The 24,556-nt window shown below is 41.0% G+C and overlaps 1 protein-coding gene across 1 annotated transcript in view; it reads left to right on the top strand.

The window, feature by feature from the left end:
* Positions 1–14,681, top strand: part of LOC122667841 (cell division control protein 48 homolog C-like) — a 91,537-nt gene extending 76,856 nt beyond the window's left edge. The window contains 5 exon segments of the mRNA XM_043864290.1: positions 13,777–13,842; positions 13,985–14,049; positions 14,159–14,281; positions 14,283–14,358; positions 14,515–14,681. Of these exon segments, the coding sequence (XP_043720225.1) occupies positions 13,777–13,842; positions 13,985–14,049; positions 14,159–14,281; positions 14,283–14,358; positions 14,515–14,658 (474 nt within the window). The 3' untranslated portion in view covers positions 14,659–14,681.
* The last annotated feature ends 9,875 nt before the right edge of the window (positions 14,682–24,556 follow it).

The following is a 24,556-nucleotide window of genomic DNA, read 5'->3' as shown; positions in this document are numbered from 1 at the left end:
TCCTGGAGCAGACTTCAAATACCGCAAAATACGAAGGACTGCCTCTATGTGAGAGGAATAGGGATCATGCATAAACTGGCTCACCAAACTTACAGCAATGGCTATGTCAGGTCGTGCGTGAGAGAGAGAGAGATTAGTTTGCCCACTAGTCGCTGATAATGACCCTTGTCAATAGATTCACCATCTTTCTCCTCAACTTGTAGTAATTTCCATAGGAGTATCTGAAGGATGACAACCTAGCAACCCAGTCTCAGACAACAGATCAAGGATATATTTTCGTTGAGAAAGAAAGATGCCCTTTGAAGACCAAGCAACTTCTATCCTTAGAAATATTTTAGAGGTCCCAGATCCTTTACTTCAAACTCACGGCGAAGGAAGAGGTTCAAATTCTTAATAGCATCACCATCATTACCACTGACCACAATATCATCCACATGGACTATGAGAAGAGTTACCTTGTCACCAACTCGTCTGATAAACAAAGTGTGATCAACATTGCTTTACTTATAGCCTGCTGAAATCATAGCCTTGTGAAATCTGCCAAACTAGGCTCTAGGTGACTGCTTCAACCCATAAAGGGCACGCTTCAATTTATAGGCCTTGCCCTTGTTCCTGTCATTAGAGAAGCCTGGTGGAATGTCCATATATACCTCTTCCTTAAGCTCCCCATGGAGGAAGGCATTCTTGACATACAACTGCTGAAGATCCCACCCAAGATTTGTAGCACAAGATAATAACACCCTTACAGTGTTGAGTTTCGCCACTGGTGCAAAGGTCTCCTGATAGTGAACTCCATAAGTTTGAGTAAACCCCTTTGCAACCAGACGTGCCTTATGTCGATCCACTATACCATCAACCTTCTGCTTGACCACAAAGACCCATTTACATCCAACTGGTTTTTTCCTTGGAGGAAGAGCCATAAGATCCCACGTATGATTTTTGTGTAGTGCTCTCATTTCTTCCAACATTGCTGCCTTCCACTTTCTATCTGTAGATGCTTTCTGCCAATTTTTAGGAATCGAAACAGAAGAAAGAGAAGATACAAATGCACGAAAAGAAGGAGAAAGAGAACTATAAGAGACAAAACGAGATATGGGATGTAGAGTGCAAGTCCTAGTACCTTTGTGATGAGCAATTGGTAGGTCGGAAGAAGAGGAGGGCTTACCAGGAGAGGAAGGATCTGGATCTTGAGCCGACAACTGGATGGGTATTAGTGCTACAGTGGATTGAAGCTGCCCTCTTTTGGTCCCATCCTGTTTATAGGTGAGTATATTGGAGTTGTTAATCCTCTTCTGAAACTCACCAATAGTTCTCTGGGCTGGAGTCAGCTCCCCCTGAATAGGAACATTAACAACACCTTTTTCCATGGTCTCCCCCGGTAAAGGATTCCCTTCGGATGAGGGGGCAACAGCTAGAGGAGGTTGGGCAGCAATTAAAGAAGGTTGGGCAGCATTCAAAGGAGGCTGGGCAGCAGCCATGGGGGGCTAGACAGTAGCCGGAGGGGTCAAAAGGGGAGGAACCTCAAGAGGAAGAATCTCAAAAGACAGCACATCTTCACTAAAACTCTCCCCTTGAAGAGGTGGTGAAGAATAGCAGGAAAGGGTCTCATGAAAGACAACATCCATTCTAACCAAAGTACGACGGGAAGGGGGATGGTAACACTTATAACCTTTCTAGGTTGGAGAATAGCCTAAGAAAATGCAACGTAACCCCCTAGGTTCAAGTTTGCTTGGAGATCGTGTATCTCTAGCATAACACATTCAACCAAACACTTTGGGAGGCACAATAAAGGAGGAATTCCCCAGTAAAACATCAGATGGGCTACAAGAGTTAAGAACCCGAGAAGGTAATCTATTGATGAGATGGCTACAGTTAGAACATCTCCCCAATATTGAGATGGGACATGCTTAGCAAACATCAAAGCCCTGGCCATCTCTAACAAGTGGCTGTTTTTCCGTTCTGCCACACCATTCTGGACAGGGGTATCAATACAACTAGTCTGGTGAATAATGCCATGATCAGCCAAATATTTTGAAATTGAGATTCTGTGTACTTGGTTCCATTATCACTTCTCAATATTTTGAGAGTAGCCTGAAACTGAGTTTGGACCATTTTATGAAAATGTTGAAAACATGTACAAACCGGATTTTTTGTATGCAAAAATACACCCATATGTTCCTAGAGTGACAATCAATGAAAGAAACAAACCAATGATGACCAGAAATAGATGTTTTACGACTAGGGCCCCAAACATTAGAATGCACCAATTGAAAACAAGAAGAACTCATTTTATGCATCCAATTTTTCTTTGATGTAGTGCCTATCAACCTCAATATGCTTTGTGCGGTTGTGTTGCACTGGATTATGAACAATCCTTATTACAGCTTTATTATCACAATAGAGCCGCATAGGTCCCTCAAAGTCAAACCCCAACTCTTGAATCAACCTCCGTAGCTATATGAGTTCACACACTCCATGAGCCATGGCTCTAAATTCTGCCTCTGCGCTCGATCGAGCTGCAACTAGTTGTTTCTTACACTATGTAACTAGATTACCACCCACAAAGGTATAGTAACCAGATGTAGATCGTCTGTCAAAAACGGAACTAGCCCAATCAGCATCAGTGTAGCACTCTATTCTCAAATGATTATGTTTGGCACATAAAAGACCTTTTCTTAGAGAAGATTGCAAGTACCGGATGATGCGATAAACAACATCCAAGTGCCCACTCTTGGGAGCATGCATGAACTGGCTCACCACTCCAACTACATAAGTGATGTCTGGCCGAGTTAAGGAGAGATAAATCAGTTTTCCAACCAATCTTTGGTTCTTACTTGCATCTATAAGAGGAGAGCCACAATCTTTACTAATCTTCATTAAGCTTGTGGTTTTGATCAATTGGGGAGTTTGTTGGTTTACACCCCAACATTCCTGTTTCTTTCAATAGGTCCATACAAACTTTCTTTGGCAAATATTGATTCTCTTTTTGATCTTGATACTTCAATGCCCAAGAAGTACTTCAAAAGTTTAAGATCTTTAATCTCAAACTGATGAGCTAGGTAAGATTTCAATCTACTTATCTCGGTATTGTCATTCCCAGTTACTACAATGTCATCAACATAAACAATGAGAGCTGTGAATGTACTTTTTCCTCGCCGGATAAACAAAGTGTGGTCAGCATGACTTTGGGTATACCCATTCCTTAGCATGACTTGTCTAAATCGCTAAAACCAAACCTCAGGTGATTGGTTGAGGCCATAAAGTGCCTTTTTGAGGAGACAAACTTTCCCTTATGCTGAGGGAAACTTAAAACCTGGTAGAGGCTGCATATACACTTCTTCTTCTTCTAGGTTACCATGGAGAAAGGCATTCTTTACATCTAATTGATACAACGATCAGTCTCTATTGGTTACCATTGATAGGAGAACTCTGATTGAGTTGTGCTTGGCCACAGGAGCAAATGTCTCTTGATAGTCAATGGCATACACCTGACTGTACCTTTTGGCCACCAACCAAGCCTTATATATTTCCACCGTACCATCTGACTGATACTTAATTGTATAGACCCACCTACATCTAACTGGAACTCTACCCCTGGGAAGATCTACAATTGTCCAAGTACCACTCTTCTCAAGGACCATCATTTCCTCAGACATGGCCTCCTACTTTGGGTCAGACATAGCCTCAGTGACATTTTTTGGAATGGAAGAAGAAACAAGAGCAGTAGAAAAGGCAACACTTGTAAGAGAAATAGCATCGTAGGAAACAAACTTGGCTATGGGATTAGTACAAGCTCTCTTATGCTTTCGAACAACAACGGAAAATTCTAACTCAGACGGAGGAGAAGAAGTGTTACCTAACTGAGGAAGGTGGAGCTCAGGATGTGGATCCAAAGAGAACTCTTGGCAAGTCTTCTTTCCCTTTCCCTTTCCCTTCAAACATTCACCTCTTTTGTTCACAACAAACTCTTTTTCATTGCTAGCATCAACACCTCAATGAGCATTCACTTCTTTATATTCCCCAATGTCAAGCAGGAATAGGGAGGTGGAGGTAAGACAGAAAAGGGATGACATCAGCAGCTTGTTCACTTCCATTAGTCTCCCCCTGAAGAGGATGTTGATGAAGAGAAAAGAAAAGAATGGACTCAAAGAAGATGACATCAGTGGAGAGAAGTCGCCTTCGGGAGGAAGAGTGGTAGCATTTATACCCTTTAGTAGAGGAGGAATAGCTAAGGAAAAGACATTTCAGTGCTTCGGGATTAAGTTTTGTCTGGGCTGATTTATTGACATGGACATAGCAGACACACCTAAATACTTTAGGAGGAAGGGAAAAAGCAAGAGCCTGAGGTGAAAGGGTTTCCAGTAGGGATTTGGAGCCAAGGAGCTGAGTTGGCATCTGATTGATTAGGAAGGTAGCAGCAAGAAGCGCATCAGACCAAAAAAGTCATAGGAACATGCATGCCAAAGTGGAGACTCTAATGACCTCCAATAAATGACGATTTGTCCTCTCAACCACCCCATTCTGTTGAGAGGTGTCAACGCAAGCAACTTGATGAATGATGTCATTGTCATTAAAAAACTGTTGGAGCCCCCCATTCAAACTCTCCCCCTTAACAGAACGAATTGTTTGAGTACCAAATTGAGTAAAGACCAATTGGTAGAAAATTTTAAAAGCATTATAAACATCACTCTTTTCTTTCATCAAAAGAGTCCAAGTGGACCGGAATAGTCATCAGCAAAAGAAACAAAATAATGATATCCAGACAAGGAGGTAGTGGGACTAGGTCCCCAATCATCAGAATGAACAATATTAACAGGAACAATGGATCTATTTCCATGATAAGGATAAGAGGGGAACGACAATGTTTAGCAAAAATACATGGTTCACACTGAAAAACATGAGAAGAAGAAAAAGAAGTAAATAAATTTGGTAATTATTTTCTCACAACAACAAAAGATGGGTGGCCTAAACGTTGATGCCAAAGCACCATAGAATCGATAGTGGTATTGTCGCTTCAGCCACAAACATAAGACTGAGCAATAAGCAAAACAGGTGTCACAGTAGGTATCCGAGACTCAAGAAGATAGAATCCTTTCTCCTCACGTCCACTGCCAATGATCCTCTTTGTCATCAAATCCTAAAAAAGACAAAAGGAAGGGAAGAAGGTGACACAACAATTTAATGATTTAGTTAGATGACTTACAGATAATAGATTGGTGGCAAAATTAGGGACATGAAGAACATAGTCGAGGGAAATAGAAGAAGTGACTCGAACATTACCCTTACCAGAGATAAGGGCACGCTCTTTCTCAAGTGTCCTATACACCATTGCTTCATCCTCAGAGTTGGACAAATGGAGGTCCCTATAATGGTCATACTCCTCTCAGAGACCAATGACAGTGTTGTAATATTCTGAAATGCTTCTGTCACCTTGTTTCATGTTGATGACTTTTTAGAGAATTTGATAGACATTTGCTGAGTCACCTACTCGGTCAAAAGTCTTCGAGACACTATCCCAAATTTCCTTTGCAGTGTCCTTTCTCATAAATCTCTTCCTATCTCAGGTTTCATGGAGAAAATCAGCCAGATCATGACAGTGGAGTTCTCAGTCTGCTACTTCAAGTATGTTGGATCAATCGCAGCAGCTGCCTTGATAGAACCGGTAATGTACCCCAGTTTCCCCCTACTCTCAATGATAACTTCACAGAGTGAGACCAATCCAAATAGTTGGTATTGTCCAACTTCACAATAGCTATTTGGATATTGGGGTTATCAAATGGAGTCATGCTAGGGTGAGAAACACCCAAACCACTAGTTGAAGCTTCACCAGGTCCACTGACCTCAGATCCGGACATGATGTGTAAACACTCAACAAATACTTTGACATATCTTGAACAAGTGGGAAATATACTTCTCCTAGAGAAAGAAAGCAAACCAACAACCAAATATATCATCAACAAGTAAATAGACAACGGTTTCTTGATGATAACCAACTCAAATACACTTCTTACACCTTAGCTTCATTCCATAACAACCATAGACATTCAAATAGTGTAACTCTTCAACTCATAGCAGCTATTCAACACACTACAGTAAAAAAAACTTCATACAGAGAAGATAGATAGCACTTGGCGGCATGATTTAAAGTATCGACTGATACGATACGATACGGATCAATACCGATATGATACATACCGATACATCTCCTTTTTTTTTTTTTTTAAATGAACTGTCTCGAATTGTATCGAAATGTATCGACCGATATGGACCGATACGATACGACTGATACGTATCGATGGTCCAGTAAAGGGTTCAGTGGGTGGTTTAATACGTATCGATATGTATCGGTCGATACGGCTCGATACATACTGATACATCATCGATGCGTACCGATACATACCGATACGTACCGATACCATCGATACATTCCATAAAAAAGCCATTTTCACTCACAGACTTGATACAATTCCTAATCTAACGAAAAAATGAAGGAAAACTCTCAACCAAGAGTCTAAAATCTTGCATTTAATCTTGGTTTTTCACACTTTTAAACTAAAAAACGAATCAAGGAGTGCTACAACGTCATCCTTTGCATCCTCTAATACTCTTCATGGCTATAGACGATTACAACATGTGAGAAACTTCATCTTTTATAAATTTCAATTTAATGCATTTGTTTGGTTATACATTATTCACCATTTCAGGTTTTATGCATGACACTTGTTATATATTGCTTATTTATATTGTTTTTTGTTCCAAAAGTGTATTTTCATGTGTATCTTGACAATTTCTATGCATATTTGTATTGTTCGATACGTATCTCCGAAACGATACGATACGATACGATACGTCTCTTAAAATCACCCGACCGATACAATACCCGATACCGATACTTTAAACCTTGCTTGGCGGTACCTGTGCAAAAGCAAAGAAGAGAGCTATGCTCTCCAACCATCCCTCCTGACCAACCGTGTCTTCGGGGCCTGAAAACCCACTCTTAGGCGATCCAAATGAGCTTGCTCTCATTGCAAACAAAGGTGAAATGAGGCTGAATCGAAAACAAAAGAAGACAAGCTGGCGGTAACTCTGGTTTTACCTTCCAGGGCTTCAATCAACTCCTACAGCCCTTCAACTCCTTCCATTAAGGATTGGTTTGAATATTACAACTCCAATGAATATACTATGTGAAATATTTTACATAATATGGCCTCTATGGGAACCCTCTACCTTTCTAGGACTCCAAAGAGAAGTGAAGAGAACAAATGAGCTTGGTCGACTCTCAAACAAGCTCTGATACCAAGTTAGAAACTAGTTATGGATCGATTCTAGTAATGGAACAAGGATTACCAGCTAGAGAAAGAAGGAGAGTTGGGAGAAATCGTGGGTGTGTGGGAATAGTCTCCACTCACTAGTTTGTTCATTAACAACTCCTTGAAATTACATATGCCTGGTGAAAGATAAAAAGATCAAAAGATAAAATTACAACTTAACATGACTTAAGCTCTTTTTGTATCATTTTTCATTTTCATTTTGGCCTATTTAAAAAAAATCCTTACTAAAAACCATTTTGATTAAAAACGAAAAACTGTTTGGTAACTACTAAACATAATAGATTGTAGAATGAAAAATAAGTTTGGTAACTACTGATGTAAATAATTTTAATCAGTGGGTGAAGGGATTTCCTCTTCATCCATCTTCCTCATTTTTTTATCTAACAGATCGGAGCACCAAGGCATAAACCTCAACAGCAAGATTAAAATGAAACTCTAACACCCTCTTCAAAGCTCCATTAGCCAAAAAATAAATAAAATTAGCCCATGTAACAAACCATAGCTAGATCAAATGATGGCAACCCCACTAAACTAAGAAAATTTGCTCCACCTCGTCCTGTTGGTTTTCCTTTTATAAGGAGAATGAGTGTGAACAGTATGATAACTGTCCCAAATAAGAAATTGCAAGCAAGGTCTTCGATCATAGAGTAAAAACCCAAACCAACAAAAAAATTAAAACAAACAACCCCATGTGGCCATGTTAATAGGATATAATCGGAGCCTCCAACAAAAAAACACGCTGAAAAATCTGCAAATCCATCTCCAGAATCCCCAAATCTACACAGAAATAATTCTGTTAGAAGCTGTCGTAGTTAGGGGGAGGGAGTCGTGAATTAGCGCTAGAGCTAATTCACGACTTCTCCCTCAGGGGTGTTTTGGTCTTTTTGGATTTACCCTATTGTCTATTGATTATTTTGTTATATATTGATGGTTTTGGGGGCAGTCATTCTTACGGCTGTGACTCCCAACCAGTTGCAGCAATTCTCTTCTCTTTCTCCCCTCTTCTTCTTCTTTCTTCTTATTTTATTACATGGTATCAAAGCTGGATCGATAGGGACTAGTTCACACTTACAAGGATCAGTCTTTCTCTCTTGATCGAGGCTCTACAGTGGCTGAAATCTTCTTCGATAATTTGATTGGTTTGTAAAGTCTATTTAGGCTTTCTTTTGAAGGGGTGCAGCATCCTATGCTGTTTTTTGATGTTGTCTGAAGACTAGTTCGTGATTACATGAAGAATTAGTTTGATTTTTTGGTGGTGTTGATCGAGTGTGTTGAGCAGTGAGTTTGATGGAAGTCAGCGACCTTTGAAGTATCCACGATTTTTTGTTTTAATCGTGTTTTTCTGTAGTGGGGTGGTGTATGATTTGGAGGTGATTCACGATATTTTTGGTGGACTGTTGGCTGTCTCTATGGCTTGCCGATTACTGTGATTTGTGAGAATGGTTGAGACCAAGACTACTGTGACTGAACTTTCATCTTCTCATCATATTACTGACCGAAAGTTAGAGGGAATATCAAATTTCCAGCAATGGAAGAAGGTGGTTCGATTGGCTTTGATTGGCCGTGATCAACAGGATCACTTGACTCAATCGAAACCTGAAGGAGATACAACATGGGACATTGTCGATGCAAGAATTTTGAGCCAGATGCTGAACTCAATGGAAAATCAGATTGCAGATTTGTTGACTCATATTGATACGGTTAAGGAATTATGGGAATATTTGAATGTCTTGTACTCTGAACAAGATAACCTGTCACGTATATATGATCTGTCCTAGGCTTTCTATAAAGGGGATCAAAAGAATCTTAATGTTACTCAATATTTTGCTGATGTCAAAGGTTTGTATGAGGAGCTCAATTCAGTCCTTCCTATCTCATCGGATGTACAGGCAAATGCAAAACCAGCGAGAAGAACTTGCTGTTATGGTATTTTTGAGTGGACTTCGTAAGGAGTTTGAGTCGGTGAGGTCTCAAATTCTTGGTGGGGATAAGGTCACCACTCTATCTGAAATTTTTTCTCGAGTTTTACTTGCTTCCCGTGAGAGCAGCCAAGAGACCTCCAATGCTGAAAATTCTGCTCTTGCTTCTTTTCCACCAAACCATGTTCCTACAGGAGGGTCAGGTAATAGTGGTGGTGGTGGTCGGGGTCGTGGGACTGACACTAGTAAAGCCCCCACGACTAGTGCTTCGGAGACTTCTGGACAGATGCGGACCTGTCATCATTGTGGCAAACCTGGCCACATTCAACGCTAGAGGTAATTCACGACTTCTCCCTCAGGGGTGTTTTGGTCTTTTTGGATTTACCCTATTGTCTATTGATTATTTTGTTATATATTGATGGTTTTGGGGGCAGTCATTCTTACGGCTGTGACTCCCAACCTGTTGCAGCAATTCTCTTCTTTTTCTCCCCTCTTCTTCTTCCTCTCTTCTTATTTTATTACAAATTCAAAGCCCATGATTTTGAACAGTGGTGTAAAGTGTAAAGATGGACAGACTATTTGCTTGAAATCAGAATTAACCAAACGATCACCAGCTTAAGATCGAAATCAACAAATTCAAGGTCATTGAAACTTAACAAAAAGGGTTTGTTACCTTTGGAAAGCTTCACAGAGAGAACGAATTAGGACTTGAGAGAGAGCGAGAGGGGAAGAACAGAAGTAGCCTCATACCAACGCTCCTACAAACGAAAGAGAAGATGGGGACCGGCTGCTCAGCAAAGTAGGAGAGGAGATGGAGAACAGCGAAGATGAGAGAGGGAGATCGCAGGATTTTGTAGGTAGAAGAAGAAAAAAAGAGGGGGGCGGAGCATGCCTTTCTGATAATGCAAATGACATTTTTACCCTCAACTTTGAGGGCTTAAGAGCACGTGCTCATTAAACTAGCGAACAAATGAAAGAAAAACGTTTTTGGCCATAATCCATAATAGACTCTTGAATCTATTATCATTTTGGGGGTGTTTTTCATTATTTTAAATAAAAACAAAATTCAAAAATGATACCAAAAACATGAAAATGAAAAATGATACCAAATAGGCCCTTATAATAAGCCAATGACAATAGTACCCCTTACAACATAAACTCTAGCAGTTTAGAGTTCAGTTCAGATATGATTGGTTGCAGGTGTCGCTGGAAATAGGTTTTAATGTCAAACGAAGAGATTAAGAAGATAGGAGTTTGGGAGAAAAGAGAGAGACGATCAGAGGAGGAAAGGTTGCACACAGCTCTTGGCAGCACCAGTAAGCATCTCTTTCAATTTCAATCAAAAAATTCCGACCTCCATTGTTGGGTACAGCCAAGTATTTAAAGGAAAATCAAATCCTAACTCTACCTTGAAACTGAAATAGAGTTCGACTCTATATGAGACTCAAACTGAAACAAATTCTATATCTAACTCTACAGACGACTCTATCAGGAATAAATAATAAACAAAGTACAATTTTTTAACTCAAAAGATAAATCCTAATTCCTATGCATAACTGCATCAAGTTGGAGCGGTGGTGGAGGTGGAGGAGGGTTGCGGTGATTGCAGAGAATAGGGGAGACGGCCTGACAGAGGAACCAAGAACAGCGGAAGAGGGTTGCAGCCATGGTTCAAAATCTCCCGATATATCGCCGATATTTTGGATATCTCGACACTGCCGAGACGAGATGACCATACGAAATGAAAAAAGTCCAAATTTCAGTATATTTCATTTAACGAAATTTCGGTAAATTACTTAAACAATGTGTATTTAACTATTTATACATCAAAGTCCGACCGTATATTGTCAATCAAGGATGCAAACCCAAAACACCACTTTGAGTTCATTTTTTTGCAATATGAAGGTTTAAATGTGTTTATTTAGCTTAAATAAGGGTGTACATGAAGTATCAGGCCTTAATATGGCCAAAAACCCACCGAGATGGACTGCCGAAATATGGCAGAAAAAATACCATATTTCGGTAGATTTCGGGTATTTCGGAAATCCCGACCTGCCCGAAATGGCAAGACGAGACAAGATCTTGAACTATGGTTGCAGCCTGCAGTACAAGACTGTATAAGCTTTTTTATTTTATTTTTAAAAATTTTAATATTTAAATTACCGATTCTCAACATGATTTAATCTGAGTTCCGAATCGGAATCTGGTCCCGATTCCTATTTCTCAAACCTTGATCATTATAGAGCATTTCTACGGGCACCGGTGCTCTTTCAGTAGCTCTATCATTGATTCACTTTTTATTCCATATGACAGAACAATCTCAGCAGGTAAGGTTGCTCCATTGCGACCAAGTGGTCGTGGGTTCAAGAAAAACAGCCTCTTTGTGAAGCAGAGGTAAGGCTGCATACATTGTGATCCTTCCCAGACCATGCAGTGCCAGTGGCGAGAGCCTCGTGCATTTGGTACGCCCTATGATGGAACAATCTCAGCCTCTGTTCTGTCAATGTTGGAGTCTAAGTTACCTATTAGGCATTCATTGCTGAGTTTCCTTCCCTAGTAATATGCATAAAACGGATTCCAGCGGCAACACCTAGTTTCCTAGTCCTCAATATCAAGATCCTTAACCCAGCTTGTCTAACTGTTGTTTCATAAACTTTTCTCTTCAGTCTAACTATACTTCAGGATGACGATCAGACTTTGCACACACTGATCTGACTTGGGGCAGTCCTTTGTAATATCTCCATCCTTATGGATGAAAGAACCGAGAAAAATAAGTAAATAGGGTTATTGACCAACCTTTCATCTTAACTTCTGTTCTATGGGGTAATACACTACTAAATTTTCCATTTAGGAACTCCTTTTTGCCTTTTGACTTGTAACCATAGTACTATATCTCGCGATATATCGGTATCTCGGGCCTACCGAGATATCCGAAATATCCGAAATTTGGCAAAATTTCGCTGAAATATTGCATTTTTTCTGCAATATTTCGGGAGTCCATCTCGGTGGGTATTTGGCTATATTTAGACTTGATACTTCATGGACACCCTTATTTAAGCTAAATAAACACATTTAAACCTTTATATTGCAAAAAAAATGAACTCAAAATGGTGTTTTGGGTTTGCACCCTTGATTGACTGTATACGGTCGGACCCTGTTGTATAAAATAGTTAAATACAGATTGTTAAGTACTACAAGACATAATAAGAAATTTAAACAAAGTAATGAAACAAAAGTAAAGTCAAATGTAGCCTTTAGTTTAAACTTTAAAGTTTAAAGTCATAAAGTCATAAGTGCATAAGTCATAACTCATAAACTTCATAATAGTCAATAGTTCAATACTTACACAAATTATTTCTACGAAATTTACCGAAATCTACCGAAATTTACCGAAATATATTGCTCAATACACAGTATTTCACAGAAATATACCGAAATATACCGAGATATACCGAAATATATACCGAGATATACCGAAATTTCACCGAAATTTGAACTTTTTTAATTTCAGAAGCCCATCTCGTCTCGGTAGTGTCGAAATTACCGAAATTTCGGCGATATTTCGCTAAATTTTGTACCATGCTTGTAACTACTAGATTGAACACCATCAATTCTCTATTCTCCCTTTTCCATTACCCCTCTTTGGTTCCATCTATCAACTGTACATAATCAATGTAGATCACAAACTGATAAACCTCTTTGTACTTAAGCTGTAGAGTATCTTTGATGAGTTGGTCTACTTTGGATTTTTCCCATCTAAGAGCTGCTTCTACTGTGTTATGTCATGGTTGGCAAAGGACTGACCCTTTGATGAGTAGAGTTCTTTATGATTTAGTGTGACCCATAACTTGTAACATCAGGGTTTGACTTGATAGTTATGTGTACTAAATCTGTACGTACATCTTGCTTTCTTTGCATGCAGATGAACAAAAAAGCAAAGAAAGCAAGTTTAATATTTGGGGATGAGATTCATGCACGACATCATTCGTCATACAGGGTGTGGGAGTTTTGGGTCATTTCGAACCCTTCTTGTCTCCATCACACTTTATATGTGTAACTGTGCACCATGCACGACCATACATATAACATTTTGCCTTAATATTTTTATTACCTTAAAAATATTGAGAAATTTTCTAAGTTCAGACCTCTTTGTTGTGGTCTTTTATCTGGGAGTGTAAGGTCTTGGTTTTGGGATCACATTTACTTCTGCTGAAATTCAGTTTGTGTTGCCTGTATTGTACGAGAGTTGGCTGACAAGTGAGACTGCAGAATCCCAAACAAATAAATAAATTGAAATTACTTGGTGAAACTTGAAGCTTGACCTCTAATATTTGGTTATCTTGTTGGTTCAGCAATTGTAATTTCTGAGATGCGTATGAATTGAGGGTTCTTAGAATGTTCTGTTTTAGTATGTCGACCTCATTAATGCCATTAGGCATTTAGTCTTTTCTTTTGTTGCACACTGGCCATAATGAATATGATTTATGTTTCTCTAACATGTGGGATGTTCTGCTTAAATTTTACAGGTGGATGCTTTGACAAAAACACGTGGAAAAGAAGGGGATTCAGTTGTTGAGCGGATTCTGAACCAGGTTACCTATGACACGAACAAACCTCTCTCTCTCTCTCTCCCAGAAAAATCCAAGAACCTTTATTCCTCCTGATTGGGGCTGAGAAATGGTATGTTTGTAATTGCTTTTTTTTTTAAAATTAAAAGTATCTTTGTAATTGCAGTTGCTCATAGAGCTAGATGGTGCTGACCAGCGGCATGGTGTTTTCGTAATTGGTGCTACAAATAGGTATTTTTTGTCCTTTTATTTTTGGGGGTCTTGCTGCTTTAGCAATAAAAGTTCTCTTTTCTTCCTCATTCATTTGGTGGTTCATTTCTTGGTATGGTGGTATGAGCAGGCCTGAGGTGATGGATCCTGCTCTCTTACGGCCAGGCAGATTTGGGAAACTTCTTTATGTACCTCTGCCTAGTCCTGATGAACGTGGATTGATTTTAAAAACACTTGGTCGCAATAAGCCTATTTGCTGATGTTGATTTGATGGCCATTGGGCAGAAGGAATCTTGCGAAAATCTAAGTGGTGCTGATCTTGCAGCAGTGGTATGTAAATGGATTTCTTAAGTTTATTTCCCTGGATGATGTTTAATTTGAACTTCAGATTTTCTTCATATGTGATTTCAACTCCTGGCAATGTCTTCTAACTTTCGTTGTGCTTTGTATATTTATTTACTTATTGCTTTCAATATCTCCTGCCAGATGCATAAAGCTGCAAGGATTGCACACGAAGAGAAACAAGTATCAGGTCCAGGCACCTCAGAATCAAAACGTCTGACCATTAAGGCAACGCACATTGAGCAAGCACTGGAGAACATATATCCTTCTGTCTCAAAGGAGGTATAGGAACTCTGTTGTGATTACTTGAAATATTTTTTTAGAAAGGATTTACATCTGGGAGCCTAATCTTTTTTATCCCCTCCCTCCTCTTTATGGTTTATTCTTTTTGACTGGGATGCAGCAAAGGCGCTACTATGACATTTTGTCTCAGAGGCTTCAGAAAGGCATGAGCATAGAAAGTGCTATTTTGCAGAGAACTAAAGATATAGTTTGTGATTGTGGATTGTACACTCCCATATCCACTGCAGTTCCTTTTGCAGGTCCTTCTACTGCTCCCTCAGAAAAGGGAATCTACAGCACAGCTGCTTGTCAAAATTTGTTGGACGCTATACCTAATCTCTCAAAGGAGTTGTACGGGAAGGTTCTCCAACGAATTTGGGATGACCCTGAATGGAGACAATCATTCATTGAAGTAGTTCCTGAAAAAAGGACTTGGCTGTTGGATTTTTTACATTAGTGAAGATAGAAATTCATTAGAACTTGAACTTTTATTTGTGAGGATGATGTTGGATTATTAACTTTAGGTTTGATGTTGGATGGGTACTTCTTTTCAGTATTATTTTGGATGTCCCAACTTTATGATTTCTCATGATGTTGGTTGGATAATTTAAAGCCTCTGTGTTCGTTGGATGATTTACTTTTTCATGTTAGTTGAATGTTTTAAATCTTTTATTGGTGTATGTTGATGTTATTACTCGGACTTGATTTTAAATATGCATTTTGCATGATAGTTTTTTGGTTGTCCCAAATCACAATAACACAGATAATTCATCAAGTGAAGACGAATTCATCCTTGTTGTCGCGGTGCCATTAATCTGTAATTTACTCAATACTTGAGAACCTTGTATTAATGAGTCACTTGGGACCAGTTGTTACAACTGTACCCAGAACCCTAATATAAAATTGTAATGTTGTGCCACGTAGGCGAGGTTGTTGCGTACGTTGGGGAGTTATTTGTGATGGTTGTCAAGCCAACTCATAAGGTCGTTGATCGAAGCATCGGACTCCCAATTGAAGAGAGGTTCCTTAACCGAGACTAGGGAAGGTTTGTGGATGGCGATTTCCTAGATTGCCCTCCTAGCACTTGTCCCAAAAGTGAAGGGGATCGCAAGGAGAACCCGGTGGCCGTGTGCATCAACAAGTGGTGCCTCTGTGCCGTGTTCATCAAAAAGAAACTGTTGTTCGAGGTCTGGGAACTGAGTTTGGATGAAAGGTGAGCAAATACCATGGGCATAGTCCTTACTCCAACACTCACATGGTTGGACCCTCCTCGTAGCCCTTGACGTGCGGGTCAAAGCCCAAGACATTTCTTGACTTATTCAGCCTTGACAGTACGAACGAAACAACGAACGAAACCACTGCTGGTGAGTCCATACGATCGTCCGTTCCAGCTATCAGGGTTGTTTTGGAAATTTTGGTGCGTGGGACCCACAACCCCGTACTTCGGACATAGTGTCTATGCTCTCGGGTGTGGTAGGCCCCACTCTTGACCTCCACTTACATTGTTGGGCCACATATGTGGGCCTACAAGGCTTAACTTAGATAAAAGTGAGTTTCATAACTTGGGGCAGCCAAACAGAGCCTTAGGGCCATTTAGTTAGTAATAAAGACAAGCCTTAATGGCTCATTCATTTCTATACCAACCAAAACCGTGGAAGGCTTGGGATTGGGAAGAAGGAAGGTGGAGAAGGAAAAGGGAAGACCAAGGCTTGATTGATTGGTGGTGGGTGCCCTCAACTCCCACATTGATTGAGATAGGCCCTAATCCCATCTGTCTCTTTCCCTCTATTCTATTTTGGGTTTGGGGATCTTCTAGGGAATGGGTTTCACCTAGGGTTCCACTTGGAACCCAATGATATGAACTTAGATGTGCAATGGGTTCCACTAATGGGTTCTACACCCCAACTACAACCCTATGAAGCCCCATTTCAGCCTAATTGCTATCCAATGGCTTCCCCAACTCTAAAACCTTAGAAATAGACAAAGGGAGCCAAATGCTTGTGAGCCTTAGAATCAATGGAAGGTTGGGATCATTGTGACCCTAGGAAGGCTTAGGACACCCTCTCCTAGCTCTTGTGGTTGATGAATCCCAAGGAAAAAGGTTGGGAGATGGAAGCCTACGAAATCCCTGTGTTGCCTCGAACGGAACCAGTTATCGTGCTTCCGTCCGTGGTTCCGTTCCATATAATTGGGTAACATGGTTAGGCGAAACAACGAATGGATCCAAGAAGTGATTCCGTCCGTGGTTCCGTTCCTCCCGACTTGGCCTCAGTCCTGGGCAGAACAACGAACGAAATCATAAGAGTGATTCCGTCCGATGTTCCGTTCCCCTCAGTTTGGTCTTAGTCATGGGCGGACGGACGAACGGAACCAGTGGTAGGATCGTTCCACCTATTTGAGCCCAAATGCTTGGGTGGTTCTAGGGACGAACTCACCCTGCTGCCTCAGCCCCTGAATCAGTTTGTGCTGTGCTTAATGAAATTAATAATTGTTTTGGGGGACTCCCCTTGGGGCCCCTCCTACACCTTCTAACCATGTTCACGCATCCCTAGGTGATCTAATTAATATGTGGGAGCGTGTATCTGGGCAATCCGTAACAATCGCACCGAACAATACGTGGACGACAAGTGAGTGGGTTTGGGTTTGCCTATATACATCTATATATTAATAATACTGCTTGCATCATTATGATGGTGTTTGCATTATTGCATCTATCTCTTTTTGGATACTGATGATATAGATTATGGAATACATGTGATGTGACTTGAGTTATACTGGTATGGTATACCATGGGCATAGTCCTTACTCCAACACTCACATGGTTAGACCCTCCTCGTAGCCTTTGAAGTGTGGGTCAAAGCCCATGACATTTCTTGACTTATTCAGCCTTGACAGCAGGAACGAAACAACGAACGAAACCACTGCTGGTGAGTCCATACGATCGTCCGTTCAGGCTATCAGGGTTGTTTTGGAAATTTTGGTGCGTGGGACCCACAACCCCGTACTTCGGACATAGTGTCTATGCTCCCGGGTGTGGTAGGCCCCATTCTTGACCTTCACTTACATTGTTGGGCCACATATGTGGGCCCATAAGGCTTAACTTAGATAAAAGTGAGTTTCATAACTTGGGGCAGCCAAATAGGGCCTTAGGGCCATTTAGTTAGTAATAAAGACAAGCCTTAATGGCTCATTCATTTCTACACCAACCAAAACCGTGGAAGGCTTGGGATTGGGAAGAAGGAAGGTGGAGAAGGGAAGACCAAGGCTTGATTGATTGGTGGTGGGTGCCCTCAACTCCCACATTGATTGAGATAGGCCCTAATCCCATCTCTCTCTTTCCCTCTATTCTATTTTGGGTTTGAGGATCTTCTAGGGAATGGGTTTCACCTAGGGTTCCACTTGGAACCCAAGGATATGAACTTAGATGTGCAATGGGTTCCACTAATGGGTTCTACACCCCAACTACAACCCTATGAAGCCCCATTTCAACCTAATTTCTATCCAATGGCTTCCCCAACTCTAAAACCTTAGAAATAGACAAAGGGAGCCAATGCTTGTGAGCCTTAGAATCAATGGAAGGTTGGGATCATTGTGACCCTAGGAAGGCTTAGGACACCCTCTCCTAGCCCTTGTGGCTGATGAATCCCAAGGAAAAAGGTTGGGAGATGGAAGCCTACGAAATCCCTGTGTTGCCTCGAACGGAACCAGTTATCGTGCTTCCATCCGTGGTTCCGTTCCACATAATTGGGAAACATGGTTAGGCGGAACAATGAATGGATCCAAGGAGTGATTCCATCCGTGGTTCCGTTCCTCCAGACTTGGCCTCAGTCCTAGGCGGAACAACAAACGGAATCATAAGAGTGATTCCGTCCGATGTTCTGTTCCCCTCAGTTTGGTCTCAGTCATGGGCGGACGGACGAATGGAACCAGTGGTAGGTTCCGTCCGATTTTTCGTTCCACCTATTTGAGCCCAAATGCTTGGGTGGTTCCAGGGACGAACTCACCCTGTTGCCTCCGCCCCTGAATCAGTTTGTGCTGTGCTTAATGAAATTAATAATTATTTTGGGGGACTCCCCTTGGGTCCCTCCTACACCTTCTAACCATGTTCACGCATCCCTAGGTGATCTAATTAATACGTGGGAGAGTGTATCTGGGCAATCCATAACAATCGCACCGAACAATACGTGGACGACAAGTGAGTGGGTTTGGGCTTTGTTTGGGTTTGCCTATATACATCTATATATTAATAATACTGCTTGCATCATTATGATGGTGTTTGCATTATTGCATCTATCTCTTTTTGGATACTGATGATATAGATTATGGAATACATGTGATGTGACTTGAGTTATACTGGCATGTGGGTTTCGGTGTCGGGTCAAACTGGCACTGGGACCCAGGATTGAGAAGTACTATTGCATGTCATGATGGCCAATATACACCATGTTGTGCTGGTATCCAGGTGTTAGATGGAACGGAACGTTGATACACCCGAAATATCTCTCGACATGATAGGAAGCATGTAGTATAACTATGGTTAGGATTCCGTTCCCTATGCTACGACCCTTACCAACAGGGGTTTAGGTGTTGGGTAACCAAAACACCTGATACCTGTGGAGAGTTAGAGAGGCCAGGTCAGGGGTAGTAATGGTTATCGGAGTCTGCCTCTGGGTGGTGATGACTACGGCCGGCACTGGCTCCAATGTGGTAATTGAGGTTGCATTGTGGCATCGAAAGGAAAGACCCACAGTGTATTCCCGAATTACCATAGTTGCATATACCTATTGATTTAGCATTGCGTGTTGGGTGGTAAATGAATTAATAATGGCACGCACCATGGACTATTTGTGTTGTTGTATGTATGTGCATCCCCATCCCCTCACTAGCTCAGTGGAGCTAACCCCCCGTGTACATAATCTTTTTCGATGATGATACAGGTACTGGCTATCTTGTTGGTCTCGAGGTAGAGCCCTTGGGATATGATGATATCGCCACTGGGGATCCGAAGACTATGATCAAGGAACACGGCAACGAATGCCCATGTGATGATTGTGCCTACGGGCTTTGGTGATTCTTGGGACATGGTCCCCCTTTTATGATTTTTGGGCCTCGAGCCTTGTATAGACATTCGTGTTATACTATATTTTGTGTATTTATGTCATGATCAGTCGGTGACAGTAACAGAACTGTATTATGTATCATTAGCCGGTTGAACATACTATAACTATTACCCTTTTTAAACGCTTTCGCTTATACATTTGATGATTGGGAATGTAATATTTAATTCGGTTATGCACTCTAATATTGATGTGACAATGATGTTAGTTTAGGACTGTGGATTGGGACACTGTATCTGTGATCCTGGTAGTGTTTGGGATGATGTGTATCGTCCCAGTCACCCCTTTATTTATTATTATATTCCTTATTGAAATGGGGGCGTGATAGCATGGTATCAGAGCGTGATGCTCTGCACCAACCACAGTTTAGCAAAGACTCTTGATTTACTCTACACAATTAGGATTAATTTAAAAGCCTTCAAAGAAAATAATTGATGTGTGTGCGAACATAGGAAGAAAATTAGCTAGGTGTGAAAGCCGATAACTATAGCGAATAATAGGAAACATCATGGGGAAGAAGAGACCATATATATATATATCTATTCCATTTCAATAATTCAGCTGATTACATAGAAACCTCCCTTGGAGATGAGTACATCAATTCCAAAACCAAAGCAAGACTACAAAATTTTAGCTGGAATCATGAAGTCCATACACAAACTGAGGAATAAAAGTGGAAAACAACCACAACACTAAACCAAGAAAAGAAAAGATAACCCTTATACTATGGAGCTTAATCCTCCATGTCATCACTGTACTCGTCGTCCTCCTCCTCATCATTGCCTTCGTAGTAGAGATAGACATTGATGTCATGAATGTCCTTCTCGATCCTCTCGAACCTCCTGTCATAAGTAGCAAACTGACCCCTGATGTCAGCAAATTCATGTGTCATGCTAGTGTTGAGTTGGGCCATACTGGTACCCAACTGACCGATAACAGCAAGAACTGTACCCATGTCGGTACTCCCTGAGTTGGAAGCCCTCGTCCCTGAGCTAGAGGCCCTTGCAGTGGGTTGTACTATCTCCACATGCTCTTCTTCATCCTCCTCCTCCTCCTAATCATCCTTACCCTTTGCGTCTAGGTAAACAGGCTCCCCATCACTGAAGACATCATAGTGTATATGCATCTTGGCGAGAGCATTGTAACCAAATGGCACCTTAAAGCTCTCAGATGCATCCTCATTGCCCAGGTCCACTCCAAAGTGCAGGAAGACTCGGGTAAGCAACCTCCCATAAGGCAGTGTGACCTTACGCTAGGGTTTGGAGACTGCCTGGGCCATGTGCTTGATGATGGCATAGGGCAGACATATCTACTCACCCATATATAAAGAATAGGCCAAGGAGGCTGCCATGAGTGAGGGCTCTATGTTGAGCCTCTTGACTAGAACCAAATTGCTCTTGGAGATGTAAGTCAAGACTCTCTGGGAAAAGCCAAATGTGGGGAGATTCTCCCTATAAGTGAACTTGCCATCTGTAAGGAGCTTGTACAGGTTCTTATAGGCTGCCTTGGGGAGGCAAGTATTGGGGTCTCTGCCTAGTGGGTGGTAGACTCTATTTCCCTCTTGGGATGCGTCAAGCACCCCTCCCAACTCTACCTCATCAAAGGTGATGGGTACTCCCTTCATGAAGGAAGTGATCTTGCGCTTCACCTCGCCCTCATGGATAAGAATCAAATTGAAGTAGAACTCCCTGACCAATGTCGGATAGTAGTAGGTGGGAAGCGAAAGCATTCTAAACCATCCAAGTCTGTCAAATCGCTGCCCCACCATGAAGGCAATCACCTCATCCACCACCACATCCCTCCCAGTGAGAATTTTCCTATTGTGGAGGAATTGGTTGAACCTCCCCTCAACCTCTGCAGATACAATCTATTTGCATTGAATGGGGTGGAGGTGGTGGCACAGCTTGGGCATTCCTCCTTCCCCTAACCATTTTGACAGTTCACCTATACACAAGGCGACAAAACAAACAGAGAATGTCGAATTAGTTTAGTAGACCATGAATCATTAACAAAGAGAGGATGAATGATAGGCTATATGGAGTATAATGAGACCTCAGAGGTTTAACATATTACCACTCCCAAGTACAACCCAACCAAAGGGGATTCTAGATTCCTTAATAAGTTTAAACAAGAGTGGGGGACAAGCATTGGGGGTAGACCAATATAAATGTTTATGCATACCCTTAACTCCCCAAAACCTAGCACCTAACTTTGAGGGTATGAACAAGTACTTTACACAAACAAGTAAGCAAGACCCCAATGACATACACTGTACTTGGGGTATGCCTAAAATGGAGAGAAGATTCACCCTCACATGTACATGTCAATCCATGGCAATTAAAGAAGGAATCATAATGGAAACACCCAATGCCTTGTTGCTGGTTTCCCAAAAGAGTGGGAGAATGTCAATTTGGGCTTGGTTCTTCCAAGCCCTAGATGATTCCGACATGGTGGAATTAGGGCAATGGGCACCTTGGATGACCATCAATTAAACTCAAACAATTATTTCATGAACACCCAAGAACAACAAGAAGAAAAGATCAAACATTCAACCATCATGTTGATTTTCCCCAAAAAAGTCCCATATTTCGATTTTGGGACTTGGTTCATCCAACCCTAGCATGGATTGTTGAGGATGATACCATTGGGGGTGAAGAACACTTGATATAACTCTAAATGGGACTAACTAATCATACTTTTATCACCCATTCATACCCCTTGAGGACAGCATAAGAAAAGAAGCAAATGAATAAAAACCTAGACCTAAGAACAGTGAAAACAGAGAAGGAAGAAGGGAGGAATCATACCTGAGAGATTTTGGAGGTGAAGGGCGATTGATTGAAGCTCCCAAGTGCAAGGATTTGGGAGTGGAAGCATGAACGGACGCAGTGCTCCTCTCTTCCTCTGCTCCCTGTTCAAACCCAAAAATCCCCAAATGAGTTTGATAACTCGCGACTGGGTAATTATTAAAATTTTTGCGATGGACGATCGAAAGAAACCAGTCATCGTGCTTCCGTTTGATCATCCGCCGAGTGTAATGGTTGAGCAAATCGAACTTTTGGACTGGGCGGATTATCAAACAGAACCATGGTCGAAGTTCCATCCGATGTTCTGTTCCGCTTAGTAAAAGCTCAGTTACGGCAGAGTAACGAACGGAACCACAGAGTTAATTCCGTCCGTGAGTCCGTCCTTCCCAGTTTGCAAATTCTCGGAACGGAACAACGAACGGACTCACATGACTGCTTTCGTTCGTAGTTCTGTTTGAGTTTTAAGGGCCATTTTGCATAGAATTTTGGTGGGCACCTATATTAGGACCCCCACTTTCACCTTGTTGTATGTTGCCCCTATTCTATGCACCCTCTTTTAGTACTTGTGCTTATTGACTAACATATGTCTTACAACTTCTGTTTGACTTGTGCTTTAACCATACAGGACAACTTGATCATGAACATGTGTTCGCCATGGTTAATACCTGGAACATGAACCGCTCTCGTCCTAGAGATGATGTCAGTGATGCCTCTAACACGGCCTTACTGGTACCACCTCCAATCAACAACAATGCGGACGCCGCTACATTATTAAGCAATATGCTCCAGGTCATGCAACAGGAGCATAGGGATGCACAATAAGTGTAACGTCTTTTCACACGGACAATGACCGGCCAACTTAGGGACATTATAAGGGAAAGGCAACAAGGCATTATTAGTAAACTAAATCTGTATTTAATGAGGAAGATAATTGAAAGTATTTACTGCGGTAAGTATGATATATCTGTTCACTTAAGAATAAGGATACTATGATTTAGCTCCCCATAAATGATAATATATTAATTTACTTACCGAAAGAATAAGGATACTAGGATTAGCTCCCCATAAATGATAATGTATTAGTTTTCTTACTGAAAGAATAAGGGTACTATGATTTAGCTCCCCATTAATGACGTAACTGCAACATGCATACAAGGCATGTTCTATTTGTTGACATCAACAGGACTACTCGCTTTGATCTGGCAGTCAAACCTGGTCAACTTTACCTTCAGTTAGGTTGTTCTTGTTTAGAAAATAGGGTTAGGTTCAGATTTGGCACTTTGGACAAGCTGGGTAAGGTTCAATTTTTTTCAGATATTACAATAGAATAATTAGGAAAATGAATGCCTCACAGCAGTTGATTCGCCATTTCACTTTATCAATTTCATCAGCAGAAAAAGTATCTAGGGCATTCTGTGATTGCACTTATCCATTCCTATGCATTTAAAACAGTACCTCTTGATACCAGTATTTGATTTGATCAGTTGAAATAGCTAGCTGTCCAAAAGGTGATGTAATCACTCCCTAATAAATAATAAGTTAATGTAGCTTTCAATTTAAGATTATCTTAATTGGAAAGAGTTTTGTTGCATAATTATTAGTTTTGAGTTCAATTTTTAAAATGACAATTTGTTATCATTAATTGTACTCAATATTTCTTAGTCCGCGTGAATTATACAAGCATAAAATCTAATGGGTTGTGTAAGTGAAAATATAGTGTTTGATAGAAACCAGGTGTGCCATGGACCTGAAATATGCCTTTTCCACGGTGTGGAGTCCAATTTGGACAAATAGCCACGGACACCGTTCTTTGTCCAACACAGAACCAGATCAGTCCAAATTTTGCTACCCTTAGGTAAACAACCTTGCCACACAAACAGAACTGATTTACTAGAAAAATGAAATTTTCAATGTTTGTCTCTTTATCATCAATAAATGGTGGTATTGTTTTGGTGATCATTGTGTGGATGAACAGAGTTC

This window comes from Telopea speciosissima, chromosome 7 (genome assembly GCF_018873765.1).
Source record: "Telopea speciosissima isolate NSW1024214 ecotype Mountain lineage chromosome 7, Tspe_v1, whole genome shotgun sequence".
Taxonomy (NCBI): Eukaryota; Viridiplantae; Streptophyta; class Magnoliopsida; order Proteales; family Proteaceae; genus Telopea; species Telopea speciosissima.
This window is presented reverse-complemented; position numbering and strand designations above follow the sequence as displayed.